This window comes from Alternaria novae-zelandiae (genome assembly GCF_023758075.1).
Source record: "Alternaria novae-zelandiae strain BMP 2774 chromosome Unknown scaffold_7, whole genome shotgun sequence".
NCBI lineage: Eukaryota > Fungi > Ascomycota > Dothideomycetes > Pleosporales > Pleosporaceae > Alternaria > Alternaria novae-zelandiae.
This window is the reverse complement of record NW_026056967.1, coordinates 714,600-738,452: the sequence shown is the minus strand read 5'-3', so window position 1 is coordinate 738,452 and position 23,853 is coordinate 714,600. Positions and strand designations below refer to the sequence as shown.

The 23,853-nt window shown below is 53.6% G+C and overlaps 7 protein-coding genes across 7 annotated transcripts; 5 read left to right on the top strand and 2 right to left on the bottom strand.

Moving 5' to 3' along the window:
• Window positions 1-5,721: 5,721 nt before the first annotated feature.
• J4E88_004252 (uncharacterized protein) lies at window positions 5,722-7,488 on the top strand (the record flags this gene model as incomplete). Its single annotated transcript, XM_049397899.1, has 1 exon — window positions 5,722-7,488. One exon carries the CDS (start codon window positions 5,722-5,724, stop codon window positions 7,486-7,488), a length of 1,767 nt encoding a protein of 588 aa, XP_049256344.1.
• Window positions 7,489-9,324: 1,836 nt separating this feature from the next.
• Window positions 9,325-10,506, top strand: J4E88_004251 (uncharacterized protein; the record flags this gene model as incomplete). Its single annotated transcript, XM_049397898.1, has 2 exons — window positions 9,325-9,795; window positions 9,847-10,506. The coding sequence occupies 2 exons, from the start codon at window positions 9,325-9,327 to the stop codon at window positions 10,504-10,506; spliced, it is 1,131 nt and encodes a 376-aa protein (XP_049256343.1).
• A 383-nt stretch (window positions 10,507-10,889) lies between these two features.
• On the bottom strand, window positions 10,890-11,483 carry J4E88_004250 (uncharacterized protein; the record flags this gene model as incomplete). The annotated part of the gene is made up of 3 exons (XM_049397897.1): window positions 10,890-10,893; window positions 10,956-11,353; window positions 11,418-11,483. The coding sequence occupies 3 exons, from the start codon at window positions 11,481-11,483 to the stop codon at window positions 10,890-10,892; spliced, it is 468 nt and encodes a 155-aa protein (XP_049256342.1).
• Window positions 11,484-11,629: 146 nt separating this feature from the next.
• On the top strand, window positions 11,630-12,316 carry J4E88_004249 (uncharacterized protein; the record flags this gene model as incomplete). The annotated part of the gene is made up of 2 exons (XM_049397896.1): window positions 11,630-11,638; window positions 12,011-12,316. 2 exons carry the CDS (start codon window positions 11,630-11,632, stop codon window positions 12,314-12,316), a joined length of 315 nt encoding a protein of 104 aa, XP_049256341.1.
• Window positions 12,317-13,045: 729 nt separating this feature from the next.
• On the bottom strand, window positions 13,046-17,362 carry J4E88_004248 (uncharacterized protein; the record flags this gene model as incomplete). Its single annotated transcript, XM_049397895.1, has 4 exons — window positions 13,046-16,960; window positions 17,103-17,145; window positions 17,241-17,321; window positions 17,358-17,362. 4 exons carry the CDS (start codon window positions 17,360-17,362, stop codon window positions 13,046-13,048), a joined length of 4,044 nt encoding a protein of 1,347 aa, XP_049256340.1.
• A 1,942-nt stretch (window positions 17,363-19,304) lies between these two features.
• On the top strand, window positions 19,305-20,564 carry J4E88_004247 (uncharacterized protein; the record flags this gene model as incomplete). Its single annotated transcript, XM_049397894.1, has 1 exon — window positions 19,305-20,564. The coding sequence occupies one exon, from the start codon at window positions 19,305-19,307 to the stop codon at window positions 20,562-20,564; it is 1,260 nt and encodes a 419-aa protein (XP_049256339.1).
• An 854-nt stretch (window positions 20,565-21,418) lies between these two features.
• On the top strand, window positions 21,419-23,355 carry J4E88_004246 (uncharacterized protein; the record flags this gene model as incomplete). The annotated part of the gene is made up of 3 exons (XM_049397893.1): window positions 21,419-21,698; window positions 21,750-23,027; window positions 23,084-23,355. The coding sequence occupies 3 exons, from the start codon at window positions 21,419-21,421 to the stop codon at window positions 23,353-23,355; spliced, it is 1,830 nt and encodes a 609-aa protein (XP_049256338.1).
• Between the last annotated feature and the right edge of the window lie 498 nt (window positions 23,356-23,853).

Genomic DNA, 23,853 nt, shown 5'->3' with positions numbered 1-23,853 from the left:
AGCATACACTCAGACAAGAGAAAAGGAAGAACTACAAAGCCTTTTCTGCAGCTGAAGAAGAAGCCCGGAGATGTGAACTTGGGGCCTCTAGCTATTGGCAAACGTGAGAGGTCTTACAACATCAGGCGCGCATAGCCAAGTCTAACTCATCAAATCCTGGTATCAAATTGGGGGATATTCGCTGGATGGTTACCGCGACGCGTCCGTGTAGGAAGATTTTCCCAGCCACATGCTCGGCTCCAGACTCGTACTGCACTTTATCTGCGCTAGTGTGTAATACCTCGCGTTGCTTGTTGAGCGATGTGCGACTGTGGCTGCCTCAAACTGGAAGCTGTACCAGGATGTGAAAGGAAACACTGGTACTACCGTATATATTCTGCTTCCTGATAAGATGTTCGAGAGTTCTTCTGAGGGTGGTCTGAAGGAGCGGCTCGACGCGCTCGTTCGTGTTATTCTGTTTGCCGAGAGCTTCTAAATAAGAGTTCGCACTGCGAATACGAAGCCCTCCGGCCGGAAGGCGACCGTCAAGGCTGGTTTTCGTGCATCGATATCGACTGCGCATCGAAACATCTTTGATTTGCTTATATCCAGACGTCACTTTGTCGTAGAGTATCGCAAAACAATGTTGTGGTACTGATAACAACAACCCTGATATTTCACACAATGCATTTTGTGAAGACTACACAAAGTACATGCTCAATGGAAGTATACGTAATCCTCCTATGTCTTCGTCTAGTCCTTTATCACTCTGGTACTCGAGAGTCTGCTCAGCCTCTGGACGCCATCAGCACCCTTGCGCTCAGATTACCATCCTGCAATCGGTTCCGGTGATCGGTGAAAGCAGGATCTCGAATTTAGTTCCGCGTCGATATCCTAACACATAAGCCAAACTCAATACCATGAGTTCTTCGGCTGCGCCTCGACATGCAAGCGCCTCTGGTAGACGGTTAACTCCTCCTCGGTTTGAAGAATTTGAATTGCCTTCGACCTTTGAGTCACTTACACCTTTACGTCAATATACCTCTGCATCCGTTATCGAGGAGACAGAGAATGGAAACGACTACCTGGATGTCCTTGCAGAAGTCACTGACGCCGACGAAATCTTCGCCGAGCAGTGGGAATCTGGAGCAACCGAGCAGTCTACAACGCCTCCACTAAAGCGCATCGATTCCTTCGATTTCGTTTCGGGAGGAGTCAATGAGCCATCATCGATAGCAAAGACCCGGACAATGTCGACTATTACTACATTGGAGCCAGTCAAAGAGGACACGCAGCCGGCCTGCGCTTCTTTCTGCAGGGCTCCTGCGTATGTGGAGCTGCTTTTCGATGCAGAGACTCCGTATGCCAGTGACGAAGATCTAGCTCTCCGCAGTGTGTTTACTACTGGCTCTTTGCCTGAGGTATCGACGTATCCGCTGTTACACCGGCAGGAACGTTTGCTGACTCCAGATCTTCTCGACACCAGTGATCTGAAACTTCAACCGTCCCTGACAGTGCATGAATCACACGATCATGTATCAGTGGCCTCCGACTTCAACACTTCTCCGATCTTTCGCGAAGATCGATATACCATGCCTGAGCTTCCATGTAGCCGTCCAGGCCGGTCTTTGACGCACCCATCCCTGTCGGCTACGGAGGGAGATGTAGCTACTCAGGAGCACTGGCAACTCGAGCACGACCCCGTTCTCCGATATGCTACTAATCATTCATTCCTTCCGGGACGAGAGTCTCTTCGTAACATCACCACCTGCTCTTTAACTGTCGAATACGACCGCGATATCGAAGACCTCTATCGCGCAACTGCTTGCTTCCTTGGCGACTGCCATGATGGCGAGTGTACCTGTTTGGACAACAAGAGAGGTACTCGTTGTGTGCCAGGAGAAAATTTCGTTCTCGCTGACAAGTACGATGACTTCAGTCTATCGTCGAGGTATCCCACGGCAAAAGACATTTTTGAGCTCATAGACGAGCTAGTTGATGTGGACATGTTCGACGTGGAAGATGACTTTGGGAACATCACGAAACAACCACCGGTCCTTCTAGACACTTCCTTCACCTCTTCACCAGATATGGACGCCTTTGTCGCATGCGGCCCGCTGCTGTACTCACCTACTTTGGACGATGTCTCAGATGTGTGTGACAAGGACAATGTCTCAGAGACATCGGAGACAAACGAAGAACCAGGTTTGTCACCACCTCGGTACGCTGAAATAGCATATGTCGATGCTGAAACGCACAAATGCGTCGCGTATACCGCTTTGAACCAATTATTATCGATGCAAGAAGACCGACCGCGTCCGGTGATTCACCGAGACATCCCCGATGATGAGGATTACGACTCAGCTGAGCTGAAGGAACACAGCTGTCTCAATCTAGAAGATCAAGACCGCAAGTCCCGGCTATCGCTACGAGATGACCCTTGTCCGAGCAGATTCTGGTCTGATTTCACATCAGGTATTGGCCACCCACCAGCACCGCCACAGACCAGTCTTCAACGCCAGTCAGCTGTGCGCCAACAGTGTCTACCGTTTGGGCTGTACTCCAGCAATCTGCCTCACCATCAACGTCGCTTTCCACAGCTGACACTTGCTACTCAGCTCGTGCCTGCATCAGAGCCTTTGTCCACGGTCGACGAGGAACAGCTGTCTTGGTCCAGCCCGTCTTCCTCAGGAGACTCTATCGGCTTTGCTGATTACCAGGGGTTTGCGAAACCCCTTGAGGAGCGCCAACAAGGGTTTTCAAATGACGCAGACGAAGAAAGAGGGACCTACGTTGAACATGGCTTAGAGGCGCCGGTGATGCCGAGCTCACCTCCACTCCTCACATGCGAGGATATGTTCACTGATGTTGTTTGGGACAGCGCACCCGATCTCACACTCACTCAGCCCCATTGCGAACCACATGCAGCAGCTACAATAACCTCGCGTATACCTTCAGCCCCACTTCTCGAAGCGTTCGAGACTGAAGTTCATACTCGTCTTACGTTCATCTTCAGCTGCATGAACGATGGACGCTATGATGAGCTACCAGCTTTGTGTAATGATCTCCACTGGACCTTGTGCGCTCTCGCGCATGACTACCCAGCTATGGCGGTATTGGATAGCCTTGGAGCAGCTGTGGAGATCCTGGCTGAGCGAATAATAGCACCAACGCCTGCTTCGTAACTTGATACCCTAGAGCCTCCGTTGACGTTAGATTACCTACTTTGTATATTTTAATCTGAATGTAAGCTGCAGACCTGCTCAGTGTTTCCATGAACGAGATGGATGCGAACGACAGACAGAATGACGCTGATGTAGGCGCTAAGAGTAGCTGATCTGAGCGCCGCCCACCTTTAGTGAATCTTATCAAGTCAACCGTTACTGCCTCCTTTGTGATCAATAAGGACTGCAAAGTTGGAGAAGTATCTGTGCCCCGTGTATTCGGCATGCTGCAACGGTAGTGACTGTTCTCCGAAATTAGCGAGTATGCTGTAGCCTCAGGCTGTTGCTTCTGCCTCTTGCGGGGACACCGGACCCGTCGTCATCGCTACCAGCCCAAGTCCTGATAGTGCCAAGCTGCCAAACCAAGCCCTGTACTGAGCCCAACATGCGTTAATCTCACAGCTTCGCTGCACCTGGAGATAATAGTGCAGGTTTTACAATGCCTTTATCGCATTCCTGCTCTAGTGTGGTGACAGTCTGGCTGTAGTTCCCTCGTGGGAGCTGGGTACTAACGGCCTGTTGCTGTGCGCTGGACAGTATCGAGACCTGGATCTAGAGCGATAGCCTAGTGTGGCTGGACCGCCATCCGATGCTAATAATGGCACTCTTCGGTGGAATGACCATGCTGATGCTCGTATCAGCAAAATATCGCATGACAGTGCGCTGAGTTGACAATGATCACGACATTTTACCCACGCCATGACGAAAACTGCGTCAGACCATATTCCTCTTGCGAACTCGGTGAAGGTACGCTGGTATGAACATCCGGTTTGAGCTTGTGATCAGCAGGAAGTTCTCTTCCAACTTCGGTATGGATACAGATGGCTGTCTGGGTGAATCCGCTGTTTCGCCAAAATATTATTGCGAATTTGCATTCGTTGAGATGAAGCTAGTCCTTCAAGCCATAAGACGAAGTCAAACGTAAATGACAGCGGCCGTGTTTGCGAACGGCTTATACGGCATCGCTGAGGCGCCAGACAAGATCCGCCGGTGCATTCGAATGTTCTGGTAACAGAAGTACCGAAATCTTGATCGTGCTCCCAGCTCAATCAAGGAACAACCGAAAACTCTGGGGCCTACATTGACGCCAGATTTTCCGATTCGTTCGTTTTAGCATAGTGTAGTCTGCAGATCTGTGCAGGGTTTTGTTGTCTGAGGTACTCTGCTTGCTATGATCTGTGAGAAGCTTGAGAGAATAAGCTTCCACCAGATTCAACAAAGAGCGGAGGCAAGTCGAGTTGTGGGCACAATCAGCACTACTTCGATGTGTGATGTATGTGGCTGATATGCTATATAGCCGAGCTTTCCTAATAGCCCGGTATATTCCTGGAGGTAGTGATCCTAGTGGCTGTCGTTTGGAAAATACGAGTAGCGTGGTGGAGGGGGGAGGCATTCGCCCAACCCAACGCTTGCATCTCGTGTCAGTGCGCACACGGCTCTACTCGCGCAGAGTACTGCAGGTTCAGTCACATAGCTTCCTGGGACGCGGCATAGAACGTTTTCTGCCGCATTCGCCAGTGGGCATGACGGACGATGCTCATATGCATAGAGACTTGGGTCAGCGGTGCAACGTTCATGCCAGGTCGGACGCCACAGACCATCAGCGCATCCATGGATTGCTTGTTCTTCGCGTAGGTAACCCTGGAGGGTAAAGCCGACATCTCGTAACTGCAAGTCAGCATATGTGGCGTCGCTGGCGATGGAGTAAGGAAGTATTGACTGCGCAATGAGGAAAGGCGATAATACAATACTCATCCGAATCACCGAGGGTCTGTTATCAAAGACCCGATTAGGTATAGCCTCCACGGTGGCTGGTAGTAGACATCTGGAAAATTCAGGCTCCGGCTCGTGGGTCGCCCGAGGCTACGGCCCTGGTGGATCTTCAGGAACGTGGCCGGCTATCTTTGGGAGCGGAACGTGGGTAGTGTAGCAACACCGGCAGTGTCTCCGAATGCGCGAAGGTCGCGAACGGCTGTTGTTGAGGTCTGACGGACGATGGGCTGGACTGAGATGAGGGTGATGCGATACGCGCTCCGGGTGCCGTGAGTGGATGACAACCGCGCGCTAGTCCGGAAACAGCCAAAGCGTGGTGCAAATATAGCCCACAACGGTCGCTCATCCCGGCAGCGCCGGCATCACTGTGCGGTAGGGCTGTGCCTCTACTCGCTCAACCCCTGCGGTTTTTTTCGCTGATGCTACTGTCGGGCTGCTCACGCTATCGACAGCTCGTACGTAGAGCGGAGCCCTTCACATGGCGAGATGTTACTTCGTGTTGACAAAGTGGAGACGGCATCGACGTCAGCCATCATGGAAGCGTATAGACTCTGGGGACTACGGTATATAACTTTCGTGCCATCTCAACTATCATACTCATCCACCAACCATCACCTTCGCTTTCATACAGTTTTCCTACACCAACACTCGCTACGGTGTACTCACAAAAGTCTTCTAATACTTAATACCATCTCGACAACTTCCGGATCAATCACCTAGGATTCAAATCAGCAATACCATCAAGATGCGTTACTCTTACGTTGCTGCTACCCTCGTCGGCTCGGCCTTGGCCATGCCTCAATACGGCTACTCAGCGGTTGTCCCCACTGGATACCAGCCTGCACCAACTTCTTCAAAGCCGTATGAAGCAGCATCCACTCCCAGTGCTTACCACGCCTCGACTCCCTCTTCCAAGCCGTACGAAGCGTCCACACCCAGCAGTGAGGTTCACTACCCAGCCAGCACACCGGTCTACGAGGCATCCACTCCTGCCGCAAGCTCATCGGTATACCATGCTTCGACTCCAGTCTACAGCGCGTCTGTCCCCGCCTACAGCGCCTCCAAGCCCGCTGAGAGTTCGTCGGTCTACCACGCCTCCACCCCTGTCTACAGCGCGTCTACTCCCATTTACAGCGCTTCCAAGCCAGCTGAGAGCTCGTCGGTGTACCACGCCTCCACCCCGGTCTACAGCGCGTCGACTCCTGCAGTGAGCTCGTCCGCATACCACGCCTCCACTCCGGTCTACAGCGCTTCTGTCCCCGTCTACAGTGCTTCCAAGCCTGCCGAGAGCTCCCCGGTCTACCACGCTTCAACTCCCATCTACAGTGCCTCCAAGCCTGTCTACAGCGCATCTCACCCAGCCTACAGTGCTTCCACCCCCGTCTACCACGCTTCTTCCTACGGCACTGGTTACGTCAAGCCTACTCCTAAGCCTTCATCGGCTGTTGAGTACCCCCACGGCGACGTTACGACCACGCTCACCTCCACCCACACAGCTTGGGTGCCATGCAGCACCTCTGTTGGCCACGGAGAGCACTCCAGCGTCATCTACTCAACCTACTTGACCCCAACCTACAACACTGTCACTGTGACATCGACCATCCACGGCTCGAAGCCCACATCTGACATGCCCGTTTACCCTGCTGAGACTCCTTCGGCCCACCAGCCCACTTACCCTGCTGGAACTCCTGAAGCTCCTAAGCCCACGTACCCAGCTGGTACCCCCGAGGCTCCCAAGCCATCCCACCCAGCCGAGACTCACCCCGCTGGAACTCCTGAGGCTCCCAAGCCAACCTACCCAGCAGGCACCCCCGATGCCCCCAAGCCCACATACCCCGCTGAGACTCACCCCGCTGGAACTCCCGAGGCCCCTAAGCCAACCTACGCTGTCGGTGTCCCTCCCGCTCCTCAGTGCCCTGCCCAGGTCACTGTCACCAAGACTGAGCACGTAGTCGAGACCAAGACCGTCACTGTCGGTGGAGCTTACACTCCCGGCCCAGCCCCTTCTGCCTACCCCGAGGGCATGAAGCCATCCACTCCTGCGGAGCACTACTCAGAGGCTCCTAAGCCATCGTCTTCTGGAAAGCCTTACCCAGTCGGCCCCAAGCCTTCAGCTTCCACCAAGCCCTACCCCGTTGGTCCCAAGCCTTCGTCTGAGGTCCACCCTCCCTACCCTTCCTCCGGTAGCTCGATCCCCCACTACAGTGCTTCGTCCGCGCCTTACCCGATCCACTCTCCCTCCTCCTCCAAGGCCTACCCCACCGAGTACCCTACCCCTTTGTCATCCACTAAGGAGTACCCGGCTGCCACCCCCTCTTCCTCCAAGGGCTACCCAGTTGCCACTCCCTCTTCTTCCACCAAGGAGTACCCAGCTGCTACCCCCTCCTCGTCTACTAAGGAGTACCCCGCTGCCACCCCTTCAAGCTCGGCGGCTCACTACCCCGTGAACACTCCTTCGTCCTCGAAGGTGACCCCCCAGCCCACCGGCTACGTCGCCTACCCCCACTACTAAGCTACTCGGGTAGCTTGAGCAGTTTCTCTTCACTTATCAAGCAAAGATTTCGGGCGGTCTAGGTGTTTTGACGGCAAAACAATTGCTGTAGCTCTTCTGTCTTGGAGCCTTCATTCCCTCGCCTTGTATAGCTCCAGCGTTTTAGTTCTGCTTTATCATGGTTTCACGCGTTTGGATTTTCCTCTTCAACTGTTTATATTGAACGAACAACTGGTATAGAATGGTTACGACGGGCACGAGCTTAGTAGTAGTAGACAGAAATTATGACCAACTTTTGTCACTCCTTCAAAAGTGCTCGCTCACATCTCCTCGTGAATAGACTGATGGCGTTGAAGCTCTTGCAACACCAGCATCAAGCCCGACCCTCCATGTACCCAATGACGTCAGCAAAACTACTCACACAATATTTCTCAGATACTAGCACTGGCTGGCGCAAAAGAGCCAACAACGCGCTTATGCACGTACAATCAATCTATGCAACCCCGTACTCGTGTTACCAGCGACGTTGCCGCATTCGGCAGTCTTCCCGCGCAATCGATAGTCTATCTCGTATCAGTGCGCGCGAACATTTCTTTCACATCGTCAACCCACGAACATGCATCGTGAAATGCACGCATGATGCTTTCCATCGAATCCTGCGATAAGACACTGCGGGTGACTCCGTATTTCTGGATATGAGACGAATGACCGACATTTGGCACCGACATGCTCAAAATTTGCTCATCCAAGCAAGCTTTCATGTTGAGAGACTTGTTCGGCTAGTCGATGGAGCGGGATGACTGCATGCGATGGCCTACATGGGCACTGTTCTTTGTCATCGGCTGTCGCAAAGACTTGTATGTGCTAGGGTGTAGCCAATACTCGCTGAAGTTTATCGGCTGGACGGCACGTCTAGACAGACTCAACAAGTGTACTAGTAAAAAACATACTAGGAGACGGCTTAAATTTACATTTCCTTCAGCGATCAAGATGGGCAGAAGGATAGAGGGTTATCAGTAGAAGACCTTCGTAAAGTAATGGCGCACTGGACGCCGTCGAACGCGATAAGCGTTTGAACTGACTGGTGGAAGGGAGATATAATTGCCTTGAGGCATTAGACTGGAATAATTGACCAGTCGTTGTTTGGCTCATCCCTGTTCTTTTCGTCTCTTGCAAACTCAATATCAATGACACTGATGATGCCTACAAGCTTCATCAGATGGTAGAGATGAAAAATGCAGGAGGAAATCTCTCACAAAATGCGATAAACGGTGACTCAGGTCGACGTCCTTTCGCGTCTTCGATCGTAGACAGATAAAAGAACTAGCCATATCATCGAAATAGTAGTCCGTAAGTCCATAAGGATGCGTTGTGGTTTCATTATACCGAGCGTGAGGTGCTACGTCCAAGAAATAAACCAGAAAACTCGGCTTGCACAGTAATTCTGGTGGAAACAAAGCCTTCACGTGCTGGATTATGGCGCGAAGATTGTGGTAAGTTGATGGGCGACGAAGACTTATTCGATTGGGGAACCATCCTATGGCCGGGTCCATATGATCATATCGTCGCTCTGATATCAAATTAACCCAGTGCATTCGTTGAAACCGATACAAAAGTAGTTGTGAGATGACTGTGTGAATGTCGCAAAGCTGAGGTCGTGAGGATGGAATGAGGCAACGAGGGCCTTCCATGTCGCCCGTGCGTCATCGCCACGATTTCCCCAGCCTCCGTTAGCGCCTTTTCGTCGCATCGTCACCGTTTCGACGCGCCAGATGTCGCCCTGAAGTGCGCAAATCCGGCGCGTCCATCTAGCGCAACCGCAGAATCAGCGCGAACATATCACGACAAACTCGAAACATGGATGATCCGTCTTCACAACTCCACCTCGAGATTCGCGACGCCGTCGTTCGCGCGCTCGCAACGCGCCGGCCCATCCTCCACCACCTGAACGCCGATTCGTCTTGGCTGCTTCAGATACCGCGTCCAGCAAACGCCGTCAAACATGGGAGCCGGGTATACTACAATGTCTTGATAGATCCGTGGTTCGTGGGTGGGCAGAGCGATGTCGCGAAATGGTTCAGTCAGCAATTCCACGCGACGGAGAGCGCCGTGAAGAGTATTGCCGAGGTGGAGGAGTTGGCACGACAGGTGGAAATAATGGCTGGAGGACTGCGACTAGGCAGAGGAAGAAGTAAAAAGAGAAAGGTGGAAGAGGTGGACGAGGAGAGTTATGTGGACTGTGTGGCTGTTAGCCATGAATTCACCGACCATTGCCATAAAGAGACGCTTCTAGAGGTGCATCGTGATGTGCCTGTGCTCGCGACAGAGGTATGTTCTCATACGACAAAACGAAGGGTACTGGGCTAACAAGCATCACAGCAAGCAGCCAACCTCATATCCTCCTGGAACCACTTCCGCACCGTAATAACAACACCTACCTTCGCCGACCTCTCCGACTGGCACGACTACAGTCTCTCGCCGCTCCCATCATGGCTCAGCATATCGCGACTCACAGCGTCCGGAGACTCCCTCTACCTCCACTCCGCGCTCCTAATAACCTTCGCCACGCATCCCTTCCTGTCAACAGCGACGCCTAAGAAGCGTCTCTCTACACTCAGTATAAATGGCGACGGAGCGGAAGAACTATCGTCTAATATCAACGGCGAGGAAGCGGAATGTGTAATCTACACACCACACGGCATCCCCCACGAAGCCCTCAGCCCAATCGCCACAGCCGACCCACCACTACATACCCTCGCTTTCCTACACGGCCTCCACGATGTCTCTATATCTTCTGCCCAGCAGCTCAACCTGGGAGCGAAGAACGGCATCCTCGCACAACGCACACTCCGAGCAAAGTACTGGGTCGCAACACATGACGAGGTGAAAAAGGGAGGAGGCCTGATAAGTTGGTTCCTCCGCCGAAAGGTGTGGACAGTGGAAGATGCGTTGAAGGAGGCGAGAGCACAAGATGGAGATGTCTTTGAAGATGTGCACTTTCAGGGTATGAAGAATGGAGAGAGCAGGGTTTTGGAGTAATAAGAACAGTTTTTTTGGAGGGAAGGGGAAGATTGGCTGTAAGTAATCTGTTTTGGTCCCGAGTATATACCCAATTTCGCGAAGCAGGGCCGAATCAAAGGCATTTTCCAGATCATCGACGTGTGCAACACACTCGTAATTATCTTCTACGTTAACATGGGGAAACACTGAACAGGTCTGCAACCTACATTTTTGTAGTTACAGCCTACATCAACATAAAAACATGCAAAGTAACCGATCTAACGTCGATGTAGGCTCTAGAGCTGTTCGATATTTTTTTTGTATGAGGTACTATACACGCTCCTAACACCGCACGAAGACAAAGCTACTTAAACATAGTAATACCATCGTTGTGAGTAACAGATTCAGCTGCTCACTCGATGCTAGCTGGAGGCAAAGTATCATCGCACCTGACGAGCCTGGAACAACTTCCTGATCCCCCAACACACTCATAGTATTCATCGCATGAATTGCATCCGGGGTGTTCAGCCTTGCACTCATCGTCCTCTGTACAAGTCCACATTCGGCAGTTGTTCTCCTGCTTCTTCAACAGCGAACTGGTATGCGGTACAGTAACCAAGGCGCTTGGGTCTCGGGGCATGACGTCGTTCGGGACAGCCCACAGCTGTGCTTCAGACGTAACTGCGCGTCCATCGATGCCCGCCCACACTTCACGCGCCTCGGGTGGGTACTTTGCGACGTACTCGGCTAGGTGCCGTGGCGAGAGTTGAACGTAGTCCATGACTGTGTCGTGAGCAGGGTTGAGCCTCCGAAGGACTCCGTCTTGTCCTAGCATGGTCATACCGTTTGTTTCGGTATTGAGAGATCGGAGTACTTCGCGGAGAGACTACAGCGTTTGCTTCAGTATAAGAGTATACGCATGATGAGTGGGTGTTTCTAGATGCACTCACTTGTTCTTGCGTGGCTGTTGAGAAGAGGAAAGTCGCACTGACGTATATCACAACTGAGAGCTTCATTGCGGGAGTGAGGAGACGAGATGAGCAAGGAAGGAAGGCCAAGTAGTATGGTACAGGAAGTGTATCTTCGTGTATGCATGCCAGCGAACTTGCGAATACTTGTATGACATTGTCTCGTCGCGATCAGGTAGCTACTTGATGCAAACATGCACAAGGTAGTTTACCCGTACTGCCATATACGTCATACTCAGCAAGAAAGTAAGCACTGCCCACATAAAGCCAATACATTCCCCTCGTTCGTGCGCCTATGCCTCAATAACTTCAACTCGCAGCCTAGAACTTCTTCGTAAGGTCAGCATTACACTGGCATTAGCCTGATTATAGTTGTTCACGCAGGCTATAATACATACATGCACAGCAACGCCCCTCATCTCTGCGTTCAACAGCATCGATAATCTTACATACCAGCATGTCTGCACCACAACCTCATTCACCCCCACAGGTACAAGGTTCTTCATCATCGCCTGAACAGAGCGTAGGCCAATCAACCAGATGTTCAACACAGGCAAACCTAACCCTATCCATAGAAGATCGGTGTCCACGAAGCGGGCCCTGCAGACCCGTCCAAGGCCAGAGCTGCGCTCGCCGAGTTCTCCGCAACGATGAAGCGCCCAGCAGATCTCAAGTGCTTCCGCCAAATAGGCTGTGACGGCATCTGCAGGACCCTCCGTAGGGTGCCAGCACCGGATGACGAGCCAAATGGCATAGAGGTCTATGATGCACAGCCCATGTCACCGTCCCTGTTGAAGGCGTACCTTGATCGACACGACTGGAGTCAGACGACTGAAGATCGCTTTCGCGGCGTGGACGGCAGGAATACGCCGAAAGAGTAAGTGTTGCTATATGACGTGGCAATAAGCTGATATCTTCTCTAGACAATGGTTCAATCCACTCCCTGGTGTCTTACCACCTTCAAGTACGAAGAACGAGCGTATGGCAGAGAGAGATCGGTTCAACGAGGAACGAAGAATCCTGGAAGAGAAAATAGCGAAAGGGGAAGTGGAGGCAGAGGACCCGGGGCCAGCTTGCGGGGCTGTGCGAAGCAACTATGATCTGAGTCCACGGTAGTGGTTAACCCCTCAGTCAGTGGAAGCACCACAGTTACACGTAGTCATGCAGGTGAACGTCTCAAAACCGTGTTCGGAAGATAGCGCGACTACTGCGCTGATGCATATTAAGGAAGAAGGCTCATAGTATACTACATGAAGATCAAGACCCCATTTTTCCATCCATCGTCGCTTCGCATAAACAGAAACAAATCAAGAGGGGCTCCTTGCCACCAACGCCATTATTATGCAATGCTCATCTCTCTGTGATGATGTTCCAACAAGCCCGAAGTAAAGGGGGAATGAAGAAGGTAGTCGCTGGGGGAAAAACAAACAATGTCGCCAATCTTGTGGGAATATATAGGTACACGTGTATGGAGGTGTCAACGGAAACAGGGGTAAAGTGAACAAACAAATGCAAACAAAGTGATCGAATCCGTGGATGCAGGTGATGAGCTAGACGCTCAACCCCACGGTTCGTAGAATGGGTATGAATGTCGATATGGACAAGGTCGCTTACTGCGATTTAGGTACACACTCTGTGTACTTCGCTGCGAGTTCCTGTGCGATCTCAGGCGTCTTGACTGCGTAAAGAACAGACTGGAGTCCGCCTTCCTTGGCAGGCTTGGTCGCCATGACCATCTTCTTGCTACCGCCAGTGACGGTGGCAGGCAGCGCAGGTAGGATCTGGTAGTTGACTGGGGTGGCACCGCTCGGGATGCGCACTCGCACAGAGCATTTGCCCGTCTGCTTGTCCTTGAGGATCCAGAGCGGGCCCTTTGCGATGTTCGTCCAGCCCTTCTCTCCCTCCTGGTGTTTGGCGAGTACGACTTCGGTGTGGAAGACAATGTCGTAAGTGTTGAGCTCATCCTCAGTCAACTTGGTCAAGTCAATCTGTTCTTGCTTGCCGCCCTCTTCGTCATCTTCTGCTGCAGACGCGGCACTGGTATCGCCAGCTTCAGAGAGAGGCGTGTTTGCGCGCGAAGAGAATACAGACGAGGTCACAGAGTTACCGCCGGATGGAGCAAAAAGCGAAGATCCACCTGTGGACGGGGCGAAATTGAAGATCGAGCTGGGTGGTGGTTTCGCCGGGGTTGTGGAGAACTCGCCAGCACCAGGCGTAGCAGGCTGGAAGTTAAATTTGGGTGCAGCGTCCTTCTTCTCAGTAGCAGGAGCTCCGCCAAACTTGATCGGAGTACCCGCCTTGAAAGTCTGATCGCCGGCAAACGTGTCGGTCTTCGGCGTCGCGGTCTTGGATGCAGCACCGAAATCGAAGAACTGGAAAGGTTTGTTGGAAGGAGTTGTAGTACCGTTACTCTGTCCGAACAGAGAAGAGGCGCCACTGTTCTCCTTCTCTGCCTCGGAATCATTATCCCTGGTGATCCTTGAGAACAAGCTGCCCTTGGAACTTGACTCCTGCTGATTGTGCTGTTGGGTATCTTCGGATTCGGTCTCCGATGCATCGACGGAGCGCTTCGGAGGCGAAGGCGGCTCTGCTGACCCAGCATTGTCTTGTTGTTGGTCGTCGTCATCCGACTCTTCCTGGTTGCTGGAAGAAGGACCTGATAGGTGGCCGAAGATATTGGGGGATGATGCTTGCGACGTGGAGGCGTTGAAAACCGATTGACTGCCTGTAGACGGCGCCGGGCTGGGAGCTTTGGGAGTGGAAACTCCGCTCTTAGGCTTCAAAAGTCCAGTGAACGGGTTCTCCTTGGGTGAAGTACTTCCAGAACTACCAGGTATCACAAATTTGGTCGAGGCAGCAATCTCCTTCTCTTTGGCGAGACGCTCAGCCTCCGCCTTGTCGTACCTGGCAGACCACTCCTCCTTGGTCTCATCATCTGAGTCGTAGTCCTCGTCCATAGCCTTCCTCTTGCGTTCTGCGGCGAGTTCCTCGTAAGTCTTCGCGGTCTTAGTGAACTGAGCCATAAAGCCGCCTGCCGGAGCACTGCCAAAGTTCGGCTTGAAACCAGCAGAACCTGATGTACTGGTGGAGGAAGCACCGAAGCTTGGCTTGAAGCCAGACGAGGCTGCCGAAGTGTCTGCGCCGTTAGTGGTGGGAACTGAGGGCTTGAAACCGAAACCTGGAGTCGATGCAGCTGGCTGCGAGGGTTCGGTGGCGGACTTTTCAGCTGTCTTTGGGGCGAACAGGCTTGTCGATGACGCTGGCGCCGGGGTGGAGGGCTTGTTTCCGATCGCCTTGGCAAACATGTTTGATGTCGCCGTGGCTGGGGCACTGAGCTTCGGTGTAGAAGCCGAGAGCTGCGGAGTCGGACCAGCAGATGCTTCCGTCGCACGAGCTCGCTTGGAAGGGGATGGATCGCGGACTTCGTGGCTGTCATCGTTGACCTTGCGCTTCGTGGACAAGCTTGATTCATTGCCGGTGATACCTCGTCCGGCTGCACGTTGCTTCTTCACGTTGTCGATCTTCTTCTTAATGTCGACCGCATGCTGGTAGTGCCAAAGCGACACGCTTGACCAATCTGCCGTGGGAGGAAGGTTGCTCAGCTGTTGTCGGTACTTTTCGTTCAACATTTGCAGTTGAGCAGTCAGATCGGATATCTGCTTCAGTAGGCCATCGCTGCTCTGCGCGCGAACGGCACCTGGAACAGCCCAGTCTTTGGGAACGTGCACCTTGGGAACCTTGGGCATCTCAGGTGCCTGCGATTCTCCCCTCGACTCGGAGGTAGTACTATTGAAGATCGATGTGGCCGGCGCAGGGGAGGGTTGCGAGGGTTCCTTCGAAGCGCTGAACAAGTTGGGACGATCTGTCGAAGGTTTGGGCAAAGAGGCAAAGGGATTGGAAGCCTCAGGTGCAGCCTTGGGTGTTTCTGATGCCGATGTCGATGCAGGGGGGAAGCTTGACTGTGGCTTCTTGAACAAATTGTTAGAATTGTTGCTCTCGGGCTGGAACGTTTGGGAGAAGAGGCCAGAGCTGGTTTTGGGTTGAGCAGCAGTGAACATGCCACCTTGAGACTTCTCCACGTCGGTTGTCTTCGCTGGCTGTGGTGTGCTGAACGGCTGGAATAAACTCGACTTTGGTGCTTCGGGAGCCTTCACTGTTGCTGCACCCGCATCCTTGTTGGCACCAAATATGCTGAAACCTGAACTGCTTCCTGCAGTGGTAGGTGTGTCGGCTGGCTTGGGAAGTGCCGCGAACGGGTTGGACTTGGGGGTATCTGCAGAAAGGCTGCTGCCAGACTCTTCAGGCTTCTTGAGGCTGCTGAACAGGTTTGTTGGTGCAGCTGCCCCAGAAGACGTGTTTTCGGCGGTCGGGAGGTTTGCGAACGGATTGCTGGACGGAGCAGAACCAAAGAGGTTTGTTGGAGGGGCGCTTGACGTCGTGCTGTCAGACTTCTGCGCATTCGCGCCGAAGTTGAATAGATTCGACGCAGGAGCGGTGGCCGTCGCGTTTGGCGTGCCTTGCGCGCTCGTACCCAAGCCTCCAAAGAAGTTGTTCTGCTTCGGCGTTTCCGAGGTACCCTCCGTCTTCTGTGCGTTGGAACCGAAACCACCAAACATGTTGTTTTGGGGCGCAGCCGCCTGCTTGGGGGCATCTTCCTTCTGAGCATTGGCGCCAAAACCACCGAACGCGCTTGGTTGTGAAGGCGCCGTTGCTTGTGTTGAGTTGCCAAATCCGCTGAAAATACCGCTCGTCGCCGGCGTACTCGCGGTGTTCGAGGCTGTCGTCGTTGCGGCGCCGAATGTGAAGGGTGTGGATGCGGGAGCGGCGGTGCTCGTAGCGTTTGGGGCGCCGCTGGTGGTGCCAAACATGCCACCGGGGGCAGCACTCGATGTGCCAAACATACCACCTGAGGTCGCAGCGCTAGATGTACCAAACATTCCGCCGGAAGAAGCGGCGGTGGTTGTACCGAACATACCTCCTGATGATGGTGCAGCACTCGACGTTCCAAACATGCCTCCAGTAGGCGCAGCGCTGGACGACCCAAACATACCGCCCGTGGGAGCTGAACTGGTAGTACCGAACATGCCGCCTGATGAGGCTGCGCTTGTGGTGTTGTTCTGGCCTAGGCCGCCAAAGGGATTACTTTGCGCCTGGTCGTTGTTGCCAAACATGGACGATCCCCCAAATGCGGGCGCAGGCGTGCTGCCATTGGTCGCGGGTCCCGAGTTGGCCGTCGCGAATGGGTTTGCACCTCCAGCTGTGAAGTTGAAGCCCGCAGACGAGGGCGGTGTAGGGTTGAAGCCTGTGCCCTGGTTGCTTCCCCCGAACGCTGGAAAGGACGAGGCAGCGAAGTTGTTGCTTGGGGCAGCGGACTGCGCGGGTGGAAAGCTGTTGGTCGCGCCGCCGCCGAAGGCATTGCCGCCACCGAAGCCGTTCGCGCCGTTGCTTGCGGGGGCGGGTGTTGAGGCGCCGAAGCCAAAGGCGTTTTGTTGTGGTGCGCCAAAGTTCGCGCTCTGTGATAGACCCTGGTGAGCGCGTGCGTTAGCAAAGGCCTGCATCCTGCGTTGCAAATCGCGTCGCCCTTTCGGGGTGTGGCGGTTGGTCGACATGCTTGCGCAGCCGTCGAGGGTGCGGTGGGGAGTGTGGTGTTGTGGTTGGGGTACTCACGGAGGTGGCGCCTGCTGGTCGTCGGGCTTTCGCGGTCTTGATTCTGGGGGACAAAGAGTCAGCACGCGACAGACAAAGCGCATCGTGACCAGAGAGGTCTGGGATAGACTCCGACGATGACTGGTGAAGGTGACTTACTTGCGGGCTGCCAGCTGAGCTGCCGTCGCCTTCTGGGGCACATCCGCGACTTCATCGCGATCGTCGTAGGGGTTTTCGGGCCTCCCCTGGTCAAAAATGTTGCCCCGCTTATTGGACGACATGGTCGCGATCACTCGAGGAGTCTGAAAGTGATGGATGCGGGCGGTGGCTGGTTGGGATGGTTATAACTCCATGGGACGCGCGTGGTGGATGAAGATGGTGCTGAGATGTTTTTGATGTTGGTAGGGAAGTTGCGACCCGTGCTCGACGTCAGGGTGGGCCTTGTCCATTGCCCAGCAACGCCGGGACTTTCTCTCACCCCGACAGCAAACTAGCCCTGCAAAAGGATAGCAACACCGCATACAAAGAACTGACTATAGCGCTTCTACTTCCATTTGCATGTTCACAAACTCGTAATCCTACATGTTCTCTCACTCATATCCAACGCCTCTTGTCGGGTAAAGCCACAACCTGCCTTGCAGCACTATCGAATACAAATTTTTCGATGAGCCTAAACCGATTCAGATGCTGACTACTCTCGAGCACATTCGTCATCTTCTCGATGCTCGAAACGCGTCCAATATTGTGGCACCGCGTTGAATGGTAGCGCATCGCGTTGTGACACAACTAAGAAAAGAAGGTTGTCAAGAATGCATTACACGCAGCATTCTGACATGAATTCGATAGGTCATAAGGCGTCTTTCCTCGTGATCGTATCCTACAAGATGATGTCTTTCCAATGTGATACATCGTTGATGGCGGAACGCGTGCTGGCTCCCGATATGCGTAGCGTGAAGGTTCCAAGATTTCAAGGTGCATGCTGTTGGTGCAAGACCGGCCAGAGGAATCACAGATTTTGTCCGTATGGGTGTTGTCATACATACTTGACTCTCAAGATCGAGGAACGGTGCACGTGTGGTATCGCTTGAAAGTGTTAGAGAGGAGATGGTTGGACAAGAGTGAGGGGTAAAAGATGTGTTTCATCCCAGGGTGTTTCAGGCGGGCCGCGGTGAAGAGTGCGCACGTGAGGAGGTACTTGAGGGCTTTTGTGGGCCAGGCCTTCTCTCGTCACATGCATACTGCGTTGATAACAGCCTTGAATGTCTGATGTGGCTTGGGCTAGGTCCAGGATTGGTACTGCGGGGTAAGAGTATCGTGAGATATCAGCCAATTCCACGATGGGCGGAGCACTTGCATGGCTGAGTCGTGCGGGCTATGAGAATCTAGGTCAGCTTCAGCTTTGCAGCATCTCCGCGCCGCGAATCGACTCGTGGCCTCTAGTGACGAAGTGCTGCGCGTTCTGAGCTGCTGTGCCACTAGATTGCGCGGTGTTGATGCGCGACGGGGCATACGGGGCGGGGCGAAAGAGGAGCGAGATGGAGATAGCGGTACGGAAAGCGCTGAGGCATATCGTCGGACGGCACGGTAGCACTCTATTCCGTGGCCCACGAGCGGTGAGGCTCCCCCAGCCAGTCATATTGCTATCTCGTTCCAAGCAGGCGGCGATTCCGCTTCAGCCGGTCTCCTCTCCTAGGTGTACCTCCACCATCCTGCATCTACTAGAGAAGACGCTCACGGCAGCGAGCGCATATAAGCACCCAGGCCCCTAAACGCCGTGGGCGTCTGCGTCTCGAGGTGATGCTCCTCTTATCACCCCCGGCAACATAAATCTCTCACCTACTCTCCCACCGCCTAGCCGTCTAGGCGCTTAGAGCTGGGGCCGGCTGCCTTGATCTGAGCGTTCGCAGCTAGTCGGACCAGTCCACGGGTTCCAGCAACCAAGAAACCAAGGAAGCGTCTGCCGGCTAGAGAGGAAACCGCCGTCTTGTCTACGCCATCGCTACCCCGGATCCCGCGCACGAGTTGACACCTTCGTTTCGTCACCATTTTGTGGGCGCTTGACAGCCGCGGAACCATCGGAAGATTGCCGCCAGTCCTGGTCCTGACGTTGGCTTGGTGATATGCTATTGCGTGCAACAACCACCTGCGCCGATCTCTCCTGGCCTACTTACAGCGTACTTTGACATGCGCCGATAACACGCGCGAGCACTCACTCCGCCCACAATGTCCAACCGGCATGCGCGTCTCCACAAACGAGGCTACTCCGCCTCTGCTGTATCGAGTCCGCGCCCTCTGAGCCCCGTTGCTGACTACGACGTCGTTACCTTTAACCGTTCAGACACGCCCAAGGTCTACGAAGAGTCTTGGATAGAGACACAACGCCCCATGCCGTCTGCGACTTCCTCCCACCAGCTCAAGATCAAGCCTTACCTGCGCAAGCTCTCGTCCAAAGAGACCAGCGGGCTCGATCTATCACGCCCTGCTGCCGAGAACGACCTCACCGGTCTGGGTATATCAGAATATGGCGCCCACTCACGGTCCATATCTGATGTTTCTTTTTCGCCAGTCAACGGCCGCCACAGACACAATCGCTCCACATCCAACACGTCGCAGTTCTCCTCGTCGTCTGGTCTGCAGCGACCGACGCCCCTGCCTGCCATCCGCCAGACTCCGCAGCCATACACACCGCCAATAGCCCACTCGTCGCCGCCATCAATTCTCGGGAGCGAGCACGAGGGCGATGATATCATGTCGGACGACGAGTTCCGCTTGAGACAAAACGCGTATGAACCCGCGCGCAGATCCGGTTCCATCTCCTCGGCACAGGGAACATCCCTACGCATCCACACCAACAACTCGTCCACCCGCCTTGCTGGCAGCTACTCCCAGTCGTCCGTCTCGCTCACCTCTCCGATTGCCCAACCCAGGGCGCGTGGTGACACGCTCAAGTCCATCGAAACCACCTCGCCCAGTTCGCGTACCTCCTTCGATCAGACCTACCGCTTTATCCGCGGCGGTCGCGACTCCCCCGTAGACCCCGCCTCGAGAGCTGCCTCCATCCGTGCTGCGCGACAGAAGTTCGAGGAGGAGCAGCGAGCCAAGGAGCGAAAGTACGAAAAGGTGGCACATAAGCAGCAGGAACGCGACTACCGCAAGCAGCAGAAGAAGGAGGATCACCAACGTCGCAAGTCAGAGACGCTCGACCGATCAGAGATAAACCGCACGCGCACTGTATCCACCGACTATGAGAAGACGCCACGACCCTCGATAGCCGGACGCCCTTCAGTGGGTGGACGCCAATATTCAGACCACCGTGAGGCGCACTCCAACTCGCTGCCAAAGATTGTGGCAACGGTCGACCCCGAGAAAGCAGCCGCCTTCTCCTCTACGCCCAAAGTGACCAAAAGCCGAGCCGCGAAGGGTACGTGGCAGCGTTTCGTAATCTGGCTCAAGACTCGACTGCTGCGCATGTCTGGAAAGTAGGCCGCATGCACCGCCACAGACACGCGCAGCGTCTGTGGACAACCTAGCCGCGTAAGCAGTCCCCTTAGGTGCCATCCCACTACCTCTAACCCCGATGCCCTACACACCCCTCTCACTTGGCCCGACACTTGAGCAGATTGGTTTTGCATCTCATCCTTATACCCCATTCTTTCTTGCATATATTCTTTCGTGTTTTTAGCATGGCGTTTGGTTTGGGATTACGGCCTTTTTCATGATACATGCTCCTCCCATGCTTATGCTATACATCTTGCGAGCATCTTCAGAGACTTAGCATTCTCCCCTTGGGCGCATTGGTAGAGATCTGCTTTGCTTACTTGCTTTTCACCATATCTTACACAATCATCACTTGGACATGCACAGGCGTTGGATACGCTCTGGGTACCTCTCTCAAGGCCGGCACTATGTGTCTGGCGGCGTTGCGAGAATTTGGGTACGGCGACTGGGTTTGCTTTCGGTATAACACGCTCTGGTATCGGCCATCGAGCTTCTCAAATGCATTCTATCCTTATCGAATCTTCATCGACCACATGTGATGCTTGCTTTTGTTCGGATGTCGTAATTCAACAGGCTTACACGTGATGACGCATCTTTTCTAACAGATCCCGATGTCGTGATATCTGCCAGAAATTGCTCAGTATGAGATTACGCATGAACGCTTCTCCACAACCACATAGGATGCTCATCACTGGTTGCGACATGCATAGAGAACTCTTGGCGGTCTCTTAAGTCCGGGATTTACCCGCGCAGCATCATCGTTCAGCTCACACGCAAAGCTTTCCCCGCTTTTGTCGCGTCGACGCCTACGACATGAATCACCGTCAATTGTAGTCGCAATGCCTCTACGAAGCCTGCCACGAGGCTCATTCGCCGTAAGAGGCGCAACGGGAGGAGCGCTATGGCGGACTTGCGGAGCTGGTGCGGGAGTCGGAAGAATAACGCAGAGGCGATGGGCGAGCGAAAGAAAACCGATGGGCAGAGAGGACGAGAAGCCATTCTACCTGCAACTCAATGAGAGTATCTACGAGCGCGTACAGAAAGAGAAGGCCGAGCAGATCCAAATTCAGTCATTACAGCAAAGAACGGCAAGAGGACAATTCTTTGCGACGGTGTTTGGTACCAGCAATTCATATACCCCAGTTGTCGCATATACTAATAGTTGAGTAGCATGTCTTATGACCGCAAGCATCGGCTACTACTATGGCCAGATGATGCCTCCAATCACAGACACGAGTTCGACCGCACCACTCGAGACCTTCAATCCTCCCAAGCACAATATTTCAGAGGCAAACATGGAAGCTGCGTGGACAGACTTCCGCGATATTGTCGGAAAGGAGAATCTCACACTGGACCCCAACGACCTTGAGTCGCACAGCGGATCATCGTGGTCTTCGCATCCCTCTCAGCCAGGCGATGTGCCATTCTGCGTCGTGAAGCCAGGCAGCACACAAGAAGTCAGTGCGATCATGAAGGTCTGCCATGAACGCAAAATACCAGTCACTCCGTATAGTGGAGGCACAAGTCTGGAGGGTCACTTCGCAGCAACAAAGGGTGGCATATGCATCGACTTCAGTCGCATGGACAAGATCATAAAGTTACACAAGGATGATATGGACGTCGTGGTTCAACCAGCAGTAGGCTGGGAACTCTTGAACGAAGAGCTTTCGAAAGAAGGTCTTTTCTTCCCTCCCGACCCAGGTCCAGGCGCAATGATCGGCGGCATGGTCGGGACAGGGTGCTCCGGTACCAACGCATACCGTTATGGCACAATGAAGGACTGGGTCGTGTCGCTCACTGTAGTCCTGGCTGATGGAACTGTCATCAAGACGCGACAACGGCCACGAAAGTCTTCCGCTGGATACGACCTTACGCGCATGTTCATCGGTAGCGAAGGCACGTTAGGTCTCGTCACAGAAGCTACGCTGAAAGTCATTGTAAAGCCACAACACACCAGTGTAGCCGTATGCGCGTTCCCATCTATCCGCGCAGCAGCAGATTGTGTCTTCAAGGTCGTTGGCGCTGGCGTACCTATCGCTGCCATTGAGATCCTCGATGATGTCCAGATGCAATGTATAAACGACGCGGGACAGACATCCAAGACCTGGAAGAATGCCCCCACGCTCTTCTTCAAGTTCGCCGGCACACAGAGCTCCGTCAAGGAACAGATTAGCCAGGTGCAAGGTCTTGCCAAGAAGACCGGATCAGTAAGTTTTGAGTTCGCCAAGTCCGAACAAGAGAAGGAGGACCTATGGCAAGCGCGGAAGGAAGCACTCTGGAGCGTTATGGCCAAGGGCGAGGGCAACCCGGACATGGCTGTCTGGACCACAGACGTCGCCGTCCCGATATCCAAGCTGCCACAAATCATCGAAGAGACCAAGGAGAAGATTCGACAGAGTGGACTACTCGCCAGTATCGTAGGACATGTTGGAGACGGAAACTTCCACTGTAGGTCCATGCATACATCCTCATCTCATGACTCTTTTGCTTACACGTCATCCTAGCCATCATCCTCTACAACCGTAACCAGGACTTCGACAAAGCCTCCCACCTCGTCCACGAAATGGTCAAGCGCGCTATCGAACTCGAAGGTACAGCCACAGGTGAACATGGCGTCGGCCTCGTCAAGAGAGACTACCTACCACACGAAGTGGGTCAAACTACGGTGGACGCAATGAGGCAGCTCAAGAAGGCATTCGATCCTCTTTGCTTACTCAACTGCGATAAAGTTGTTCGGGCGACGCTGCCCAAGCAGGGTGAAGTCGCTGAGTGGTAAGGTGTGTGGCCATAAGATTAATTTCCTGTAGGAATATACTTTTCAAGGAGGTCTGCACACTCCGCTTTGTATGCGATTATGTATTACTACCTCTTCTCCAGCCTCAGTCATGTACTTTCTCATACTTGCACACTAAACAAACATTCCATACACCCAATACCCAGGGTTCCTCCACGCTCCGTTAAGCCACACTCGCGCCTCTTCATGCTTCCAACCCAGTTTCTTGAAGCCAAGTTTCTCCAACACCTTTACGCTACCAGGATTACCCTCGTCTACTGCTGCTTCGATGTACGTCTTCCCTTTTTGTGGTTCGATTCCGTCGTTGCCTTCTTGTGCGCTCGAGAACGAGGAAGATGAAGACACGAAAGCAGTGTAGGCATTCAATAGAGCATGACCGGCCTCCGTCGCATATCCCTTTCCCCACGCTGACGGAAACAAGGCGTATCCCAGCACCCTCATATTGGCCGTTGTGGATGTCGATGGGATTGGGAGAGAAGG